Raw genomic sequence first — 21,961 nt, 5'->3', positions numbered from 1 at the left:
GTAGCTCACTAGCCCTTGATTGCTTGCTGCCTGGAGATCTCCTGTGTCTGGGTGGTGTTCATTAGTTGCTCTCTTGATTCTGGTGTTTCTCAATACTGGTAGCCAAGTGTTCATTTTCATGTTTTCTTCCTATCAGTTGAAATTGTCCATGTGCTTGTGGATTTCAATGGCTTCTCAGTGTAATCTGACAGAGTAGTTGAAGAGAGATTGAATGAAAGCTGTTTTTCCTCTAGTTATCCAAAATGGCTGAGTTGAGTCAAGGAAGCGACTGGTTTTGCTAGATGTGAAACATTACCTGAAGCAGTGTCTAAAGTAAGTACCTCCATTAGGATGAAGCACTCCACTTTTTTGTCAACTGGAAATAGTGGGAAAGTTAAGGGTGTATATATGTTTTTGTCGTTAAGATATGTGCCAACTTATAGCAACACCACACATTGCATAGGCCCTTTCACAGGCAAGACATTTTGGTATTGCCTTCCTCTGAAACATAGGCTACTGTTTGTACCACTACAGAGCAAATGAAAAAGAGCTAAAACCCAGAAACAGCAATATGTAAAGCAACTGCAAAGCAGGTACAGGCCATTGCCACTGCTCCACTTTTCAGTCAAGAGCTTCAGGTCTGCACCTTTCTTTTTAGTATAATACAAATATATTTTCTAACAGCAAATACAGTACCTTTATTCTTTTTACAGTGTAACTGCTTTGTTACCTTTACAGTCCTATGGGGCATGGCCAATTGCTTGGGTGTGTTTTACTACAAACTAGTATCCTGTATCTTTCTGGTGCTTTTAAAAAGGAATTGAGAACAGTTATTTCAATTATTTTGGAACTATGGAACTATGATAATAAGACATTATTTTTCAGGTCTTGTACTTATAACTGTAACTCATACTTTCAAGCAATAACTTTCTAAGCTTTGGTTCCATCTGTTTTTGTATGCACTTTTAAATCACTTGTTACTTTATGGCAACCTCATGAATTCCTCAGGCAAGAAATACTTAAGAGGTGGTTTTGCTAATACTTCCTCTGAAAAGTAGCCTACAGCATCTGGTATACACTGACAGTCTATTGTCTATTGTTACGTTTAACACTAGAATGGAACAAATTTCTGCAGAGTAGTCAAAATCTTCTGTAATGGTAGTGTGCTCTAGCGCATAAAGTAATTATAGTTTGGTACAGTAGGAGCTGGTGCATTTTCAGGTGCATGCAAGGCAAATGTTGGGCTCACAATTTAAGCTCCTGGCACACCCAGGCATGCAATCTTATACAAGTTGAGTAGCTCTTACGTGAAATGTTTGGGACTAGAAGTGTTCCTTTTCCCCCCAGATTTTAGAATAATGAGAACTTTTGGAGATGGGACCCAAGTCTAAATATGACATTCATTCATATTTCATATCCACATACCTGCAGGTGATTTTATACAAATATTTTAAATAATTTTGTGTATGGAAGTTTATGTACATTGCAACATTAAAGAGCAAAAGTATCATTATCTCACCCACCCATGGGGATAATTTTGGATTGTGGAGTATTTTGGAATTCTGGATAAGGAATACCCAACCTGTATAGGTTTTTTAAAAAAAATTAAAGCCAAGTGTGTTGAATACAACTTGTTCCCATGTAAATGTGTCCAACATTGCAGCTTGGTTTACATGATATTAGAACAGTTCTATGTGTTAACTTAATTCATACTGCTTTGGATAATCAAATACAAAGCTAGGCTTCTAGCACAAAGTGAAACCAAGTTCTTTCCTTCTATCCTTTGATGTTAATTAAATATGTCATAGCATTTTTTGTCCTTTAGTCCCCTGTTCCCCTGTCATGACAGGATATGTATGCTGTGAAGACTTTCAGAAAATGAAATAGAAGAAACATGAAAGTTTTTTTAAAAGGTACACTGCAGTATAAAACTAAGCTCCAAGATCCATGTGTGTAATAGTTTTATTACAGCAAAGAGGCACATAAATGTGGCCAGGTTCTAGAGATTTGTACAGTCAAGAACAAGCCCAGGGGTAGGTAAAATGAAATCCTTCAGATATTGGACTATACTGAGATAGTGTGAAAAATCAGTGTTAATGAATGCACTGATCAAAATATGTTTGGTTCCTCTACATAAGATAGACTGCTATCAAAAATAATTAAAAATTTCATTTTGCAAAGATTGGAGAAAATCCCCAAGACGGCTTGAAAGCAAGAGGGAAAAATGTAACATGCACATGAAGCAGCCGAAACCTTATCTCTTAGGGTTCATAATATTTGTTTTTGGGAGAAAAGTGGGACTGATAACTGTTATTTTGAGTAATATTGCCCAATATAACTTTTATTTTAGTTTTTCTGTGAAAGTGATGACTGAATGTTGAGTGGTAGAGGGAAAAGGGGAAAAAATGAAGTTTTCTTGCCTTAGCAAGATTTCTTTTAAATATTAGCATTTCAAAACCTTGCTTTTGGAAATGGTTCATCTGTAGTTCTGAAGTAACTGATGGTAGTGACCTTAGGGAAGCAATCAGTTAAATAATGCAGTATGCTCATAGCCTCTTTAAAAGCCCTCCATCCCATTAAATACACATTCATACAACCATCTTGTTTTTGTGATACAGATGTACTCAAAGGAATATAGTGCAATAAAAGCAGATACAGATTTTCTGTATTGTTGCTTAGTGGTTTCCACATAATAATTTAATTTATATTGTTTTCAAGTCTCCCTGCTTTACTAAATATGAAGCAGTGCCATTTTTATGGTCCTGTTTATATGAATCTGGAACAATGCAGGGTTAGGGTTTTTTTTTTTTTTTTTTACTGTAACAAGCAAAAAGCCCCAAATTCCAAAAACAGAACCAAAAGATAATGCAGATGTACTGAATAAGATAGAGGTATGGTGGGTTCTATATGTCATATTGACAATATGACTTAATGGTGAAAATAGGTGGAAAGATTAATAATTATAAAACATTTTGGAGTAAAATTAGAGAATGACTTGAGGGCTGTGTGGAATGATTTTATTTTATAAGAGACATGAGTGCAAAACAATATAGGGCTTTTCTAGAGTGGCCTTAAAAATGAGTTCTCAGAGTACAGAACTCTTTTGGTTTCCTGGTTAATGTACCTCCATATTGAGGATTATTTGTAATGATATCTTGTCTCTGCATTAGGGCTTTGAGGGATTTTTACTTTCAATTTGTTTTAAAAGTTCTATGATGCAAAACAACCTTTTCACAGATACATTATGGCAGCAGTTCTTAACCTGTGGTCCACAGACCCCCCCCCCCCCCAAATGGGAAGTTATGGTTTCCTTAAGCCCTGAAGAAATGTTATCAGCTTTTACAGTTAAAAAAAACGAAGGCTAGAAAGAAAGATACACATTGATCTCAAAAGGCAGGAGTCCTTCACTAGTGATAGAAGACATTCTCCAACCATTATTTTAATAACTTCAATTGTTTATGACATTTGAAGTGCTGACTCTCCCACTCCTCCAACTCCTGCTTTCAACTGGAAGTTCAAAGGATGTGGCAGACTTGTTGTTAATCTTTAACAGGAGTTGGAAAAAAGGAGATGAAGAAAAATCGGATGAGGAGGAAAAGCACAAAGAAAAGAACAAAGATGATTATGAAGAAAGGGAAGAGCCAGAGGAATAAGATGAAGAATATCATGTAGAGGTATTGTTTTTCTTATCTATCAGACCTGTCTGGAGCAAAGCTCAGCAATGCCCTGACACCTGGGAAGTGCACATAACCTCCAAAATCTGAGAAGACTGTACTTCTTTCACGCCTCTGCCCTTTTAAGAAGTTGCTTTTGTATTACATTTACTGGAAATGCCTCCACTTGCTCACTAAGATCTTTGGGGTACAATTTCATCAGTTTCCTGATTATATGTTTTAAGTCCGGGGTGGCTGGTCTTTTAACAAAACAAACAAGCAAATCCAGAAGTGTCTGGTTTTCCATACTTTTAAATCAAAGGAAATATTAATCAACGGAAACTTTGCTTTTAAAACCATCTGTTCTGTATTTTCAGTATTTCATAGACGGTATTCAGAACTGAGATGCTGGAAGCTAAAGGTCTTTTTGGTAATTTATAATGCTCTATTGCTATAGTTCTAGTACAACTTTGTTCACAAGTAAATTGCATTTAAATCAATACAATTTGATAAGAAAGTAAAATATGATTAGATGGATGTTGTTGTTGTTCATTCGTTCAGTCATTTCCAACTATTTGTGACCTCATGGACCAGCCCACGCCAGAGCTCCCTGTCGGTTGTCACCACCCCCAGCTCCTTCAAGGTCAATCCAGTCACTTCAAGGATACCATCCATCCATCTTGCCCTTGGTTGGCCCCTCTTCCTTTTTCCTTTCATTTTCCCCAGAATAATTGTCTTCTTTAAGCTTTCCTTTCTTCTCATGATGTGGCCAAAGTACTTCATCTTTGCCTCTAATATCCTTCCCTCCAATGAGCAGTCGGGCTTTATTTCCTGAATGGGGAATACCATTGCTTTTACTATGCGGATCTTTGTTGCAAGTGTGATGTCTCTACTCTTCACTATTTTATCAAGATTGGTCATTGCTCTCCTCCCAAGAAGTAAGCGTCTCCTGATTTCCTGGCTGCAGTCTGCGTCTGCAATAATCTTTGCACCTAGAAATACAAAGTCTGTCACGGCCTCCACGTTTTCTCCCTCTATTTCCCAGTTGTCAATTATTCTTGTTGCCATAATCTTGGTTTTTTTTATGTTTAACTGCAACCCAGCTTTTGTGCTTTCTTCTTTCACCTTGATTAGAAGGCTCCTCAGCTCCTCCTTGCTTTCGGCCATCAAAATGGTGTCATCTGAATATCTAAGGTTGTTAATGTTTCTTCCAGCAATTTTCACCCCAGTCTTGCATTCTTCAAGCCCCGAACATCGCATGATGTGTTCTGCATACAAGCTGAATAGGTTGGGTGAGAATATACAACCCTGCTGTACGCCTTTCCCAATCTTGAACCAGTCTGTTGTTCCATGGTCAGTTCTGACTGTTGCTACTTGGTCCTTATACAGATTCCTCAGGAGAGAGATAAGGTGATTTGTTATATCTGTCAAATGTGGCTGAAGAATGCTAGAACTGTGTTTTAATGACGAAGATTATTTCTCAGATATCATACCATCTCTAATATATTACTAGAGATGAATCATTTTTCATGAAATCATTCAATTAACAGAAGAACATTATTTGCATTTGTAACTGGCTTAGAACCCATCCTAAGGCAGGAAACATCTTTTAAATTCAGCATTCATACTGCTGCTGGCTGATTTTTTTCTTTTTCTTTTTATGTGCTTTCAAACTGTCTCAGTTTCTGAAAAAAACAAGCAATATCCTCCTAAAGGTGCTACATTTCAAATGTAAAATAATGTATTTGCTGCAGCTGGAAATAAGTAACATACTGAGAAAGTATATTAATAAAAGCACAAAAGCATCTTGCTCCTTTAACGTTCTGTAGCTGGAAAAGAGAATGTAGTAATCACTCCTCATCTAATTAGAATTAGAATTTTTCACTCATAGCTTAGTTTCCATAGCAGAAAGGGAAGAAATAGTTTTTAAAGTACCATTAAATTCTTTTTATATGAAACTTTAGATGAAACTTTAGTGGAACTCTTCTTCAAAACTAATGTCACAATCCACTCCTGAAACTTGAGAAAGTGTTTTCACAGCAACCCGGAATCACTGGGTTGCTGTGAGTTTTCCGGGCTATATGGCCACGTTCCAGAAGCATTCTCTCCTGACATTTTGCTCACATCTATGGCAGGCATCCTCAACTGTTGAGGGGTCTGTTGGAAACTAAGTAAGTGAGGTTTATATATCTGTGGAATGTCCAGGGTGGGGGAAAGAACTCTTGTCTGCTAGAGGTATGTGCAAATGTTGCAGTTTGCCACCTTGATTAGCATTTAATGGCCTGCAGTTTCAAGGCCTGGCTGGTTGCTGCCTGAAGTAATCTTTTGTTGAGAGGCGCTAGCTATCCCTGATTGATTCTTGTCTGGAATTCCCATACTTTTTGAGTTTTGCTCTTTATTTACTGTTCTGATACTGGTAGCCAAATATTGTTCATTTTCATGGTTTCCTCCTTTCTGTTGAAATTGTCCATATGCTTGTGAATTTGTTCTTTGCCCCACCCTGGACATTCCACAGATATATAAAACTCATTCACTTAGTTTCCAACAGGCATCTGAAGATGCTTGCCACAGATGTGGCGAAATGTCAGGAGAGAATGCTTCTGGAACATGGCCATACAGCCCGGAAAACTCACAGCAACCCAAATTGGGAAAGGTTTCAAAAACCATTGAATGCCCATTAGAACAAGCATGTATAGGTATATCCAAAAGTTTTGGTATGGCTCAGCTAATTCTTTAAACCACAGTTGCTTCTGGGGAAATACAGAACATATAGACCACATATCTTTTTGCCACTAGCTGTTCATACTATTCATTCATCAGGCCAAACAAAAATACAAATATAAATTTATTTATTTAGACTTTTGTTTCTGTACTTTCCAAAAAAGGCAGTTAGAGCAATAGCTTTTTATAAATTACAAAACTTATGAAAGACTTAATTATTCAAAGGGCATTTGTGGCAGTGTTTCTAGGAATAATCAATTCAAATTTCTTTATATGGCTTATCATACAAAATACAAGTTGACCAATTAAATACGTGTCACAATCCAATATTCTGATCCACTTCCTCATCTCAACCCCAAAAATATCCTGATCTTATGTATTTCATATTTGCTTCATGAAAACTTCTTAAAACAAGCCTGAAGTGCTACTGAAAGAAATGGCAAAGTTTAAACAGCTTCATGTGTCAGAATGCATTAGCACCCACTACAACATTTCATTACATAATCTAATATTCCAAATTTTCCATAATATTAGATTTGATTTTGGTACCATTTCCCAAACCACAGGTTTACCACATGATGAGAACAAGTTCAAGTCTGCCACAAAATATTTTGGAGAAAAGCAATACATATAGCAACTGAATACACGTAGGGAAGTCAGCTTTCATTTTCTTAATGCCACAGCAAAATGTATACTCACAAAACAGCCCAATAAGACAAACAGGCACTGATAACGATAAATCAGTAGAGATCTTCCATTTCATAAATACAATATTCATCTTTTTCATAAAATATAGCAGTTTTGTGGTTAAATCATGAGAATAAGGCACAGGCCCCTGAGCTATGATGAAGCCCAAGTTTGCGTTTTTGGTACATAATACTATTCATTCATTGTGATTATTTTTCTGTTTTACATATGCAGCATTTTCAAACACCATAGCTCCTTGCTTTCACAATAAAAAGAGAACTACAGCTGCAGTACTTTAACCACACCAATCTTGGCAACTCAATGACATCTCTAGTGTAAACTCATACAGAATTTCCTTATGCCTTGACCTACAAACTTTATCTGACAGGTAATGCTCACCACATCATGCCTACTATGCCATAATGTAATGTTTATATTTTTGAAGTGGTACATATACATGTCCTCACTATTCTGTTGCAGTTACCTTTTCATATGAATTTCTTTCCTACAAGCCAAGTTAAGCATAAATAATCACTGAAAGTCCTCTTCCAATTTTTAATATGTGATGTGATGAATGCATATCATCAGGCATGTTTGAAGTACTATTGAATAGCTAATAAATGGAGACAGATATGATTGAAAAAGTTGGTTTCAATTGTAAAGGCTCTACAAATGGAAAAACAGCCTCCACTACCTGATCCATAAACAGATCGCTAGCTGAAGAGTTGTTTACAACCTGTTGCTGCAAATGCTCCCTTCTACTTCATTTCTTTTCATGCCTACACACTAAATGTGGCTCTGGTTGTGCATAATTGTACTTTTCTGACAAAAAAAGAACTGCAAATAGGTACTGAAAGAGCCATCCAATTGAAAAGAATGTGCACATGAACCCTAGATAGTATTCCTTCCAACTATACATCCAATTCAAAAACACTGGCTAGGAGAGCCTGGGAGTTTTAATTTTAAAAAAGCTGTTTTCCAAAGCTCCAAGATTCCAATATTGTTGATTTTTAAGAGTAGCATTACATCCCTTTGCCTGAAACGCAGAGACATTTCAAGAGATTTCAGTAAGAGCAAGAATGGTAAGAGGTCTTAAATCACGTCAGCACACAAATTAAGGGCATTGCTTTCCTTTTGGTCTTTATAGAATTCTAGAAATATAAAATGGAATAATACTGTCAGCAGCATCCATACTGCAAACAAGATACAGTAGAGCAGATCCTCCAATCCAAGGGCTTTAAAGCAGCCCTAGCTTTACTATGTTTAAAAAGATTCACGCTAGTTTTCAATATTAAGTTATAAATAGATACTAAATTTTTTGTTATTGTTGAAAAATATACTTTTCTGATTCCCCCCCCCCCCTCCATTTTTCATAGCACCTATCTGATTAACAGTTCTTAAGAACTTAAAAGGCTTATATAATCTTTTTGACATCTTGGTTTGCCTTCATTAATATATTGCTTAGCTCAACATTTTGGATTTTTAAAATTCATTAATCGTCACAACAATTTTTGTTTTCTTATATATAAAACACAGATGCTCTCTGCTTCTATTCTTTGAATAATCTGCTGAACACTTTACCATAATCTATACTACAGTATGTAGTATCATGTAAACACACTGATCCAGAAAGGTACAAAATTAAAAGCATCTAAAAAGCAAAAACTTCCCCAAGATGAATATTCAGGAAAAGAGAACAGAGTTGTTCAGGAAAAGAGAACAGAGCCATGGATGCAGAAAGCGCACAGTAGGATTATTGTGTGAAAGTGTTCTTTACTGAAATCTATTCAGTAAATTGCTTTGCATGCCAATAAGAAAAAAACATCCCAATACTCTTTATTTAGCAAGCACTTGCCCAATAATATAAAAATATTGCTGTTGCTAAATCAAAACAATTCAGCAGACAGTTATCTGACAATTGCTTCAGCTATCAATCAAGGGAAAATACAGCATATAAAACTTGCCCCAACTGAAGATTTAAATTTAATATTGGATTTTGCATGGTTTTAAAAATGCTGCGAAGGTGCAGAGCAAATTTAAATTGCACATGAGTTTACAAAGTAAGTGCTCATAGCATTTTGCTGAATAGTTTTACATTCAGCATTTTAAGAAGGAAAGGTTTACCATTACACTGTTCTTAAAGTAATCCAACTATACCATAATTCTTAAAATGTTCAATAACACGCTTGAAATTTAGGCCTAAATCCAATTGCAAGTTACAATGGGACTGCTGGAATCAATTGAGCTCATATGTTGACATAGCAAATTCCCATTGAGTCTTCTATAATTCCACTTAACAACTGGATTCTGGTTCTAAAGGCCAAGACTGCACTAGAGTGTCCCACCTATGTGCTTCACCACCAACTCTCAGACATACACCTCTGGCTGTAGAGGTAGAAGACCTGCCCCCCCCCCCCCCCCCCGATGCAGCTGAACTACAGCAACCCTACTCCTTTACTATGGCTGTATTTACACTGTAGAATTAATGCCGTTTGACACCATTATAACTTTTATGGCTCAATGCTATGAAATCACTGGGTTTGTAGTTTGGCAAAGCACCAGCATTATTTGGCAGTAGAGGCTAAAGACCTCATGGAACTACAACTCCCATGTTTCCATAGAACTGAGCCATGGCAGTTGAAAGTAGTGTCAAACTGCATTGTTTCTACAGTGGAGATGCAACCTATGCTGCTAGGACTTACTGTACAATTTCTGAAAGGCCATGTAACTGTCTCTCCTGTCACCTGGGATTTTTGAGCCACCATTGATTAGAAGGCAGGAAACTTTTCATGGAAGAGAATGACTACGGTTGGGGAAAATACTGTGCTCCCATAATGGCTAAATGCATCTTACACACAATGTGCATGTATTGGGAGTTCCACTGTTTTGGAAATAAAGGAGCAAGTGAGAAAGGACACTGCCCCTCCTTTATTCCAAAATGGATTGGTGGACATATTCCAGCTTCATGTAGATACACAAAGACACAGCCTTCAAAACAATAACAGACGTACACGAAGGGGAACAATTTTGGAACAGAGAAGATAACACTGTTTAAAGACCATTTCTCCTGTTTCCCTGCTCAAAGCTATTTCCCTCTTAAAGCTGTTTAAGAAAAAAGAGAGTTTCAATACTGTTGGACATCTTCACATGCCAAGTGTGGTTAGTCCCATGAGTCATTGGCCTCATGGGCAACTATAATTATCAGTAGTACAGAGAACTGAACTTATTCAGCACATCTGATAAGACAAATTATTTCTAATCCCTGTATTATTCTCGTGGTGGAAGAGAACAGGTTGTCCTTTCAAAATACACAGTGCCTGAAAATTATTGTTATTTGAAATTGTAAAGGTAATCCTGTACAGAAAACTTACACAATGTCTCAACTCATTGTTTTTCAGCATACATGATCAAAGGTTTTATAAAGTTAAGATATTTCCATTTAAAATGGTTTCATTCCCATTACTTTAAATGGGAGCATAGCATCTTAGATGGAAGCATTTTAGCAGATCCAGGCAATGTATACTTAACATCAACATATTGAATTTGCCAACACCATTTGTACCAAAAGCCACTTCTTCCACACATACAAGATTGTAGAAGTGTCCTTGTACTAAATACCATCACAAAAGATAGCTACTTTCAAACTGCACACAGGACCCGTTATTCTTTTCCTCTTTGCAGAATGTGGTGAGTGGATGTTCATACCTTGAGCTTGTAGAAGGAAAACTTCAAATTTCATGAAATCTGCTGATTTATTCCATTTTCTAATGGTTTCGATGGGGATGTCACTGAAGAATATTCCACTGTAGAATGGTGACTGACATCCACTTTAACTAAAACCTCATAGTATAGAAGATAAAAAACGGGTGTTATTATGCCTACTACTACCATTATTACCACAGCGGTCCACCATCCTATTCCCCAGTCTGCTCCATAATAAGGATCTTTCCGTTTACCGGTTTTACCATCTGGTTCAAAGCTTGATTGCTGGGTAGACAAGGCAGAAACAACTTCATTAAGATTTTCTCTCTTTGTTGCATTACATTTCACTATTTGCTCTATATCACGATCTACTTCTTTCAAGAAGTTACCAACAGTCTCATTGGAGAATGGCTCAGCAGCTAGTGATGTGTCTGGAAATTCTGCAGGGAACGAAGTAGAAGCCGATCGTGAAACTTGTCTTTTTGGAAAGCAGTGTGTCTCAGTCAAAACACTGAACTTCTTCACTGGAATTTTAATTGCTCTTAGTGCAAAGAAGTCCTGATCTGTAATAAGATTGTTCACCCTTTTAATATCTGCTACCTAAAACAAAAAGTAGGAAATGAATTAGTTTTTTTTAAAAAAAACCACAACTAATATTCAATCGAAATTCTAAGTTTTAGTGAAACTAAATCTGGCTACATGTTACTGCTGCAATTTCAGAAATTATAGGAAGGAAACCTTTGGAATCTAGAACAATCTCAAAGGGGAGAGCAAAGGTGATTGTGAGCACTAGCTCATCCTTGACTACCTGCTAATTCAGAAAGGGAAAAGACTGCTTTGTGAATAAAAGCAGTAAGGTATAACCACTTGCCTAAGGAAAGAAATAGTATCATAGTGTATTGTGTAAGGGAAGAAATTGTGCTATATTAATACAAGAAAGCAAAGACAACCCTTGTCTATAAACAAATCTTGCCTAGAAAATGCTGTGATATGTTCACCGTAAGTCAGAAGTTACAACAACAGTCTTATCGCAGGCAAAGTACTCTTATGGTTCTTTTACATACTGGTTTACCAGAAAAGGAACAGTCTAGAACTGTAAAACCTAGTCATTTATCCATTCATTCCAGTGTGGAATACATCTCACCACATTAAAACAGTAGATGTGGCTCTTAATGAGACAGGCCGCATTACCACAGGATGTCTACACTACACCACTGGACAAATTATACTGTTTAGGCGGTATTGCACCACCTGATATCCATCTGGAAGTAGCTGCCTGTAATGAAAGGACCAAGGCATCGACATCTCAAGCCCATCTTCTGTTCAGCCAGCAAGCCAATGCCTTAAATGAAGAAATTGTTTCCTAAGATTTACAGACACACTCGCAGGAACACCTAAGCAAGCGAGAGTCCAAAAGTGGCAGGTTAAAACCTGGAACCTCAATCAGTGGGTGATACCACATGAGAAACTCCCCCCTGGGCACACAGAAGACTGGGTGACTTGGAAGGTGCTGAACAGACTGTGCTCTGGCACCATGAGATGCAGAGCTAATCTTAAGAAATGGGGCTACAAAGTAGGGTCCACAACATGCGAGTGTGGAGAAGAGCCAATCACAGTCCCCTTACTACAATGCAGTCTGAGCCCTGCCACGTGCACAATGGAGGAGCTTCTTACAGCAAAACCAGAGGCACTCAAAATGGCCAGCTTCTGGTCAAAGGAAATTTAGTATAATGCCAAGTTATAGTCAGATACGGAAGTGCTAAAATATAATTTCACATGCATCTAGTCACATTTAAATGCACTACTGTAAAAGTGGCATCATGTAGTCTTCCAGTTACTGTCTGACACCAATTCACAGCATTCCTATATGTATTATGATTTTTTTCAAAGATTATTTAAAACATATGAATATTATGGCAAATATCTAAAAACTACTGCTTCTACTATCTAATGTTTTAAAAGGTTAGAAATGCATAATAGAAGCAATTGTTTGGAACTAGTTCCTAAAACTCATTACCACTCATAAAAAGCATTTGATTGACAACTGACTTGGTACATTTACCAATAACAATATGGACTGGGATCTTAAAAAGTGCATTAGTTATATCCTATGATCTTGTATTTGAATAATATATAATAGACCTCAATAACATATTATAAAGTTTGAGACTTATCTCTTTAAGAAAAAAGGTTTTAATGTAAGGGACTATTTTTGAAACCTAAGACCTGCAACTTTTGTTTACAACGGGGTAGCTTCAAATTCTCATGATAGCTTTCAGGAAGTTGCTATATCATTTTGATTTTTTTAAAAGCAATCATTGCACTTTCCTTCATGCAAATAAGGTATCTGGGTTGTGTCAGTGTGTTCATGTACAAAACAATTGAAAAAAACATGTTTGGAACAGGGAAACAGCAGACCTTACTATCTCTCTTTCCCTAATGATCCAGGCAATATTGATTCATGGTTATCAAGCAATTAAGTGTAAATCGCAAGCACAGTTGACCTTACAGACAGGTGAGTTCGACAACCACCAGCCAAAGGCTCTCAGATTAAGTTTCATTTTCTAATTGCAGTAAAGTAGGGCAAAATGCATCAACCAGCCTTCAATTTCTTAATACCTGTAACTTGTTCAAGTTACAAGAGTATTTACTATAGAATGAATGATGCCAGTGCCCGCTTCATGCCCTCTTCCCTAAACCACCCATTGGCCTTGGGGATGTATACAGGAGGGGTTCAGTTGTCCTTTTGTACTTGGAAACAAAGAAGCATAATTTCCTCTTATTGAAGAGGGGAGGTGATGGTTTTTTCTTTGACCCAGTTTTGTAAGGATCACTGGTTGGCTCAAAGCACACTCCATCAAGAGGTGTGCCAGGTAGCCTCTGTCTACCCTTGTGAATTCAGTGTAAGAAAAGCAGTTATGGCCTCCTGGAGTAGTTCTACTGGATCTCAGGCAAGGTCTGTTGGAAACTGGTTCTTGTGGTTCCTAGCAATGAGTCAGTTCAGCCATTCGTGTTTCCTCACACATGGATATAATTGTGCCAAGTCATTATTTCACCTTACATACGAGCAATGACTTAATAACTACTGTCAATAGATCTTGAACTTTCTATGCTGGTATCATATGCTTCATTCAGAAGAAAGAAACAAATATCAAAACCTGGGTAACTCAAGCTATTTATAATAGTAAAACAATTTAATCATATATAAAAATTTTAACACTGTTTACATGTCCCTCTAAATTAACTTCATAAAACTTACTGAACAACAGTATTGAAGTGCTATGGCATTTAATGTGTCTCCTTCTTGTATATCCTTTGTTATAAATACAATATCATCCAGTCTCTCTCTTGATGTACTTCTTCGGACTTTCTCCCTTCCCCGGGGTCGCAGTTCGTACACCTCCACTTCATCTTCCAACACATCGCTATCAGAATTGATACCATTCCCAAATGGATATGAATGGCTCTCCACTGCAGGCTGCACCACAGATGGAGGCTGGAAACTGACATTCTGGCTTTTCCCTGTCATCCTATAAGGAGAATTCTAATAATAGAAGAAAAAAAAGACAACAAGTGATAAGGGAACTAGTAGAATGATAATGTACTCTAAGTATCCTTTCATCTTCTAACTTTACACAACTGCCATAAACAACTTTTTGGTACGCATTGTCTTGCAAGATTTTTACATGGAAAAGAAGGTAAATGGAATAGTCATTACTTTGCCGCGCCCCCCCCCCCCCCCACCCTCCAAGAGTCTGGAAATATTTTTGTTTTGGACTTCATCTTTTGGATTAGTTCCGGAGATTGGGATCTGTAGAATTCTGGAAGTTAGCACCCCCCCCCCCCCCAAAAAAAAAGAGTAAACTTCCCAAGCTTCTCCTGTTCTATGTTATGTTTGGGAAGAAGTAACAAAAAAGAGGGACACCATTAGGAATGTTGTGGCTAAAAGTAAAATATGTAAACAATCCCACAATTTAGCTGGTTATAAGCAAAGTATCTGGATTGCCTGGGAGTCTTGGAAGTTGGAGAATTCAGCAAGAATGCAACAGATTTCTGATCAAAGAATTAACGAGGCTTCACGACACTCTTTACAACATAAACTGGATTCATATACAGATACTCCCCTAGACATGGTACCTCTACTGACATGGTACTTGTTGATAACATTATGTGAGACAATTTTTATTCCTCGGTTATAAATGTCATTTCCTAATTGGTTCTATAATAAAACAGGGAAAGCTTTTATTGAACTGAAAAAACTTCGTTTTTGCAAGACATCCTGTAGCACATTTTGCTATAGTTTTTCACAAGTGTCTCAACCACTTCAACATAGTTCGTGGCAGTCACAAAAAAATGAAGTTCATGGAGTATAGCAACTACTTTAAAAGTACGGTAAGAACCGAACAATTAAACAGGAAATAACACTTCCAAACCAGGAACAGATTTTTTTTTTCTAATTTTGTTACACAGTGTAATAAGTAATCCATTCAAACGCTTCTAACTATGTATTACCTGAAAGACTGACTATGACTTGGACCAGTTCCACCATTTCAACAAGTTTTTGAGCCTTGCCAAGATGAAAAGCTAAAAAGACAATCAACTCAATATTTGGCAAGGATCTTCTACCTTTATCATAATAGTATGTGTGTGTGTGTGTGGAGGGGGGGGGGGGGTGACATAACTCTGAATATGTGGAAGCTACCAATGAAAATTCAGGAAGATGTGACTGAAAGAGATCTGGAATATGTGGAATCTTCCTTCTACCAAAGTTGATATTTTTAGTTGTTATGCAGTGAAACACAAAGAGAATCTCTCGTGAGGTGGTGGTGGTGGTGGTGATGATGATGATGATGAAGATGATGATGATGCAATCCCAGGCAATAGCAGGATTGAAGAGAAACAACTGGAAAAGCTGACACAATATGAGGATTTAAAGATTGAACTGCAAAGACTCTGGCACAAGCCAGTAAAGGTGGTGCCAGTGGTGGTCGGCACACTGGTTGAAGTGCCTAAAGACCTTGGCCTGCACTTAAACACAATTACCATCTTCCAGCTGCAGAAGGCCACCTTACTGAGATCTGCATGCATTATTTACCGATACATCACACAGTCCTAGACACTTGGGAAGTTTCCGACGTGTGATCTAATACAAAAGCCAACAGAATTATCTTGTCTGCTGTGTACTCATCTTGCTGTGTTTCAAATAATAATAATAATAATAATAATAATAATAATAAACTTTATTTCTATCCAACCCTATCTCCCCTTGGGAACTCAGGGTGGTTCACAACAAAATAACAGCAAACATAAAAGTGCAATCAGAAGCAAAAACAACCATAAGTTAAATAAACATATTAAGCATCAACATCAAGCAATAATGAAACATTACAGCAAATAAGTATCATATAACTAAAATTAATTCATAACAAATAAACATTTAAAGCAAGGCTTAAAATTGGGACTAATAAAAATTAAACATAGAATTTAAAAACCAGAGTACTAACTCATTTTCATAATCTTTCCATTTTGTTTGTGCCAGAAGTTTTATATGACTTCTTCTCTGTATACTTTGAACATAAAAGGGTCTTTAGTTGTTTTTTAAATGAGAGCAATTAGAGGGCTGTTTTGATCTCCTTAGGGAGGAAGTTCCAGAGGTGGGGGGCAAACACAGAGAAGGTCCCTTCTTTCGTTCCCACCAGCTGTGCTTGAGACAGGGGTGGGACTGAGCGCAGGGCCTCATCTGCCGATTGCAGTGCCTGGACAGGCTTGTATGTGAAGATGTTATCCGCTATGGAATAAGTTGACCATGGTGACTGATAGAATCATAGAATTCTAGATTTGGAAGAGACTTCTTGGGCCATCCAGTCCAACCCCCTGCCAAGAAGCAGGAAAATCGCATTCAAAGCATCCTCAACACATGGCCATCCAGCCTCTATTTAAAAGCTTTCAAAGAAGAAACCTCCACCACACTCCTGGGCAGAGAGTTCCACTGATGAACAGCTCTCACCATTAGGAAGTTCTTCCTAATGTTCAGGTGGAATCTCCTTTCCTGTAGTTTGAAGCTTATTTTCTTTTCCAGGGCAGCAGAAAATAAGCTTGCTCCCTCCTCCCTATGATTTTCCCTCACATATTTATACATGGTTATCATGTCTCCTCTCAGTCTTCTCTTCTGCAGACTAAACATGTCCAGCTCTTTAAGCTGCTCCTCATAGGGCTTGTTCTCCAGACCCTTGATCATTTTAGCTGCCCCCCTCTAGACACATTCCAGCTTGCCAACATCCCCCTTAAAATGCAGTGCTCAGAATTGGACACAGTATTCCAGGTGTGGTCTGACCAAGGCAGAATAGAAGGGTAGCGTGACTTCCCTGGATCTAGAAACTATGTTATTTATGCAGGTCAAAATCCCATTGGCTTTTTTAGCTGCTGCATGATATTGTTGGCTCATGTTTAACTTGTTGTCCACGAGGACTCCAAGATCTTTTTCACAAATACTGATGAATCTTCAACTTTTCTTTTCTACCTTCTTCCTAATCCCCGCTTTACACCACTCCTCCTGAAATAAGGAGTCTCAAAGTGCAAACAACAAGCAGAACAAGCTGCATAATAGACAAAGAGTCTCCCCCAGTTCTCCCTCACTGCAGCAGACCTAACAGCCCCATGCAATCCCTCCCTCCAAACTTTGGCACTGTGTAGCTCTTCTGTGCCTTAGAATCCTTTCCAACATATGACACTCTTAAAGCAAAACTTATCAAAGAGTTTTCTGGGGCTGAGAATATGTGATTTGCCAAGGGTTGTCCAGTGGGTTTCAATACATGTGGATTCAAACTTTGTCCTACAGAGCTGGAGGCCAGCACTCCAACAGTTACATTATTTATTTTTTATTTAGTTACCGTATTAATATATCACCTTTCTCAGCCCGAAGGCGATTCAAGGTGGTTTACATTTGGCACAATTTGATGCCCCCCCAACATATAAATACAATTGAAAACATTAGCATATAAAACATGAATTATTATTATTATTATTACTAAACTTTATTTGTACCCCGCTAACATCTCCCCAAGGGACTCGGTGCGGCTTACATGAGGCCGAGCCCACAATACAACAATAAATAAAACTCATAAACAGAAAATAGCGATAAACATTAACAATAACACAACAATGTTTAAAAACCTATGGCAGGGCCAAATGTACTACGTAAAAATTAAAAAAATAATGCTGGGCGTGACTAGGTGACATATAAACAGGATAGAAATTTTGGAGAGGGATAGAGTGTGCAGACAATCCTAGATCACTACTAAAGTGTGTTTAGGGACATATTGCTGTGAGTTTCCTTATTCAGGGAAGGCACACTGGAACAACCACGTTTTCAGGCTCCTCCTAAAGACTGCCAATGTTGGAGCATGTCTGAATTCATAAAAAGTCAATAAAAACATAAATCCTTAGCATCTCCTTACTGAAATCACTATTCCATCACATTAGTCCTATTAAATCAAGTTGTATGATGACTACACTTCTGTGTAAATTCCTCTAAATTTGGGGGTCCTCAAACTTTTTAAACAGAGGGCCCGGTCATGGTCCCTCAAACTGTTGAAGGGCTGGATTATAATTTGAAAAAAACCATGAATTTCTATACACACTACCCATATCTTACGTGTAGTCCAAAAAAACACTTAAAAACAAAACAATAATTAATACGAAGATCAATTTTAACAAATATAAACTTATTAGTATTTCAACGGGAAGTGTGAGCTTGCTTTTGGCTGATGAGATAGGATTGTTGTTGTGTGCTTTTGTATCAGACTTTGGTTGACCCTGAGCGAGGGCCGGGAAAATGACCTTGGAGGGCCGTATCTGACCCTCGGGCCTTAGTTTGAGGACCCCTGCTCTAATTCATTGGGTCTACCACTTTCAATAGCTTCAATAAGATTGAAACTTACTGGCAGGTGATCATAATAGTCCTATTAAACCTACTTGACTGCATTTACACTAGAGCAGTGTTTCTCAACCTGAGGGTCGGGACCCCTGTGGGGGTCGCGAGGGGGTGTCAGAGGGGTCGCCAAAGACCATCAGAAAACATAGTATTTTCTGTTGGTCATGGGGGTTCTGTGTGGGAAGTTTGGTCCAAATCTATCGTCAGTGAGGTTCAGAATGCTATTTCATTGTGGATGAACTATAAATCCCAGCAACTACAACTCCCAAAAGCTGAGGTCTATTTTCCCCAAACTCCACCAGTGTTCACATTTGGGGATATTGAGTATTTGGGCCAAGTTTAGTCCAGATCCATCATTGTTTAAATCCAAAGTGCTCTCTGGATGTAGGTGAACTACAACTCCAAAAATTCAAGGTCAATGTCCACCAGACCCTCCCAGTATTTCCTCTTGGTCATGGGAGTTCTGTGTGCCAAGTTTGGTTCAATTTCATTGTTGGTGAACTTCAGAATAATCTTTGATTGTAGGTGAACTATAAATCCCAGCAACTACAACTCCCAAATAGACGAAATCAATCCCCCCAACGCCACCAGTATTCAGATTTGGGCGTATCAGGTATTTGGGCCAAATTTAGTCCAGTAAATGAAAATCCATCCTGCATATCAGATATTTACATTACGATTCATAACAGTAGCAAAATGACAGTTATGTAGTAGCAACGAAAATAATGTTATGGTTGGGGGGTCACCACAACATGAGGAACTGTACTAAGGGGTCATGGCATTAGGAAGGTTGAGAACCACTGCACTAGAGGATAGATCAGGCATGGGCAAACTTGGGCCCTCCCTCCAGGTGTTTTGGACTTCAACTCCCACAATTCCTAACAGCCTACCGGCTGTTGGGAATTGTGGGAGTTGAAGTCCAAAACACCTGGAGGGAGGGCCCAAGTTTGCCCATGCCTGGGATAGATGTAGTTCGACGCCACTTTTTACTGCCATGGCTCAATGCTATGGAATAATGGGATTCACAGTCTTAAATGGTCTTTGGCCTTCTCTGTCAGAGTGCCTCATCAAACCACACATTCCAGGTTTCCCTAGCATTCAGCCTTGGCGGTTAAAGTGGTGCCAAACTGCGCTAGTTCTACAGTGTAGCTGCCCCACGAAGCGACCCCGAAATACCTGTCTGTCTTCCGGGCGACGTCATGCCAGAGGCCTCCTCCTCTCTCCGCGCCTCCTCCCTCAGTGACAGGCCTAGGCCGCGCTCAGAAACAGCGAGCAAACAGCAGCGCCGGCGCCACGTCTGCAAATAGGCCCCGCCCCCTTCTAGCGGGCCAACGAGAGGCCAGGAAGCTTTGCGCAGGCGCAAGAGCGTTCACGGAGTCAAATACAGACTCAACGTTGCTCCCTTCACAGAGAAGCGACCTCTTGCTGCGCATGCGCGCTGTGGGTATTTTTCCCCCTCCCCTTCTCATCCCCGCTGAACTATGGAACTTTCAAGACTCCAATTAGGGAGCGCGTCTACTCTGTTGCTTTAATGACACCAGTTTGACACCACGTTAACTGCCATGGCTCAGTGCTTAGGAATCCTGACAATTATAGCTTGGTTATTTATTTATCGTGTCAGGAGCAAACCGAACAGTTGTATTTCATTTTTAAACAAACAAAACACAAAGTTTGCAAGCTTGGTAGTTGGTTAAATGTCCTTTGACCAATATCTGGCCACTTGGAGTGACTCTGGTGTTGGCACAAGGAGGTCCTCCATTGTGCATGTGGCAGGGCTCAGGTTGCATTGCAGCAGGTGGTCTGTAGTTTGCTCTTCTCCGCACTCTCATGCCGTGGGTTCCACTTTGTAGCCCAATTTCTGAAGGTTGGCTCTGCATCTCGTGGTGCCAGAGCGCAGTGTGTTCTGCGCCTTCCAAGTCGCCCAGTTTTCTGTGTGCCCAGGAGAGTCTCTCATTTGATATCAGCCTTTCATTGAGGTTCTGGGTTTGAGTCTGCCACTTTTGGACTCTCACTTGCTGAAGTGTTCCAGTGAGTGTCTCTGTAGATCTTACAAAACTATTTCTTGATTTAAGTCGTTGACGTGCTGGCTGATATCCAAACGGGATGAGCTGGAGATTTATTTATTTATTTATTTATTTACCTTACTTATATACCGCTATTCTCAGCCCGAAGGCGACTCACAGCGGTTCACAACAAACAAGAACAGCGGAAATTCAATGGTCCAATATAAAAACAATTAACAACCTAACACATTACACACTTAGTAAACAATTACTACAAAACCATTCACTAGCATCTCATCAGTAAAGGACATGATCCAGATTCGTCATCCATTGTTCCATTCCTATGTCATTACATTTCATTGCACTAATTCTTCGAACACCTGCTCAAACAACCAGGTCTTCACCTTTTTGCGGAATACCATTAGAGATGGTGCTAGTCTAATGTCTGTTGGTAGGGCGTTCCACAGCCGAGGAGCCACCACCGAGAAGGCCCTATCTCTCATCCCCACCAGCCGTGCTTGTGAAGCAGGCGGGGTCGAGAGCAGGGCCTCCCCGGAAGATCTCAAAGTCCTGGTGGGTTCATAGGCCGAGATGCGGTCGGATAGGTAACTTGAGATGCCACTGTATTGGTCCTTTCACTATTGGTTGCTACTTCCCGGCAGATGTCAGGTTGGTGCAATACCTGCTAAACAGTGTAATTTCTCCAGTGGTGAAGCATCAGGACTCTTCTGCATCAGGATAACTTCCATTATTCCATAGAATGGAGCCATGGGAGTTAAAGTAATGACAAACTGCATTAATTGTACAGTGTAGATGTAATCTGAGTCTGATGGCAAGCTGCTCTCAATACAGTTCTTAAACTTCAGTTCACACAATCAGCTCTGTATAAAAGGATTGCAACTAAATGTGAAATCAGATGCCATTAAACATTCCTATTGAGGAATTGACAAAGCCACTTCTAAGTATGTCTTGTTGATTCATTTGGTCGTTTCCGACTCATGCACCAGCCCACGCCAGAGCTCCTTGTCAGCCGTCACCACCCCCAGCTCCTTCAGGATCAAGCCAGTCACTTCAAGGATGTTGTTGTTGTTCATTCGTTCAGTCGTCTCCGACTCTTCGTGACCTCATGGACCAGCCTACGCCAGAGCTCCCTGTCGGCCGTTACCACCCCCAGCTCCCTCAAGGTCAGTCCAGTCACTTCAAGGATGCCATCCATCCATCTTGCCCTTGGTCGGCCCCTCTTCCTTTTGCCTTCCACTTTCCACTTCAAGGATACCATCCAT

The 21,961-nt window shown here is 39.0% G+C and overlaps 1 protein-coding gene across 1 annotated transcript; it reads right to left on the bottom strand.

Annotated features, from left to right (window-relative positions):
• Positions 1 to 6,464: 6,464 nt before the first annotated feature.
• LYSMD3 (LysM domain containing 3) lies at positions 6,465 to 19,996 on the bottom strand. Its single transcript, XM_060761770.2, has 3 exons — positions 19,852 to 19,996; positions 14,002 to 14,286; positions 6,465 to 11,342 (listed from the first exon to the last, which is right to left on the bottom strand). Exons 2-3 carry the CDS (start codon positions 14,269 to 14,271, stop codon positions 10,776 to 10,778), a joined length of 837 nt encoding a protein of 278 aa, XP_060617753.2. The 5' UTR covers positions 14,272 to 14,286; positions 19,852 to 19,996; the 3' UTR covers positions 6,465 to 10,775.
• Between the last annotated feature and the right edge of the window lie 1,965 nt (positions 19,997 to 21,961).

Source organism: Anolis sagrei, chromosome 2, assembly GCF_037176765.1.
Source record: "Anolis sagrei isolate rAnoSag1 chromosome 2, rAnoSag1.mat, whole genome shotgun sequence".
NCBI lineage: Eukaryota > Metazoa > Chordata > Lepidosauria > Squamata > Dactyloidae > Anolis > Anolis sagrei.
Note: the sequence above shows the minus strand (reverse complement) of the source record. Positions and strands in the feature narration are given on the sequence as shown.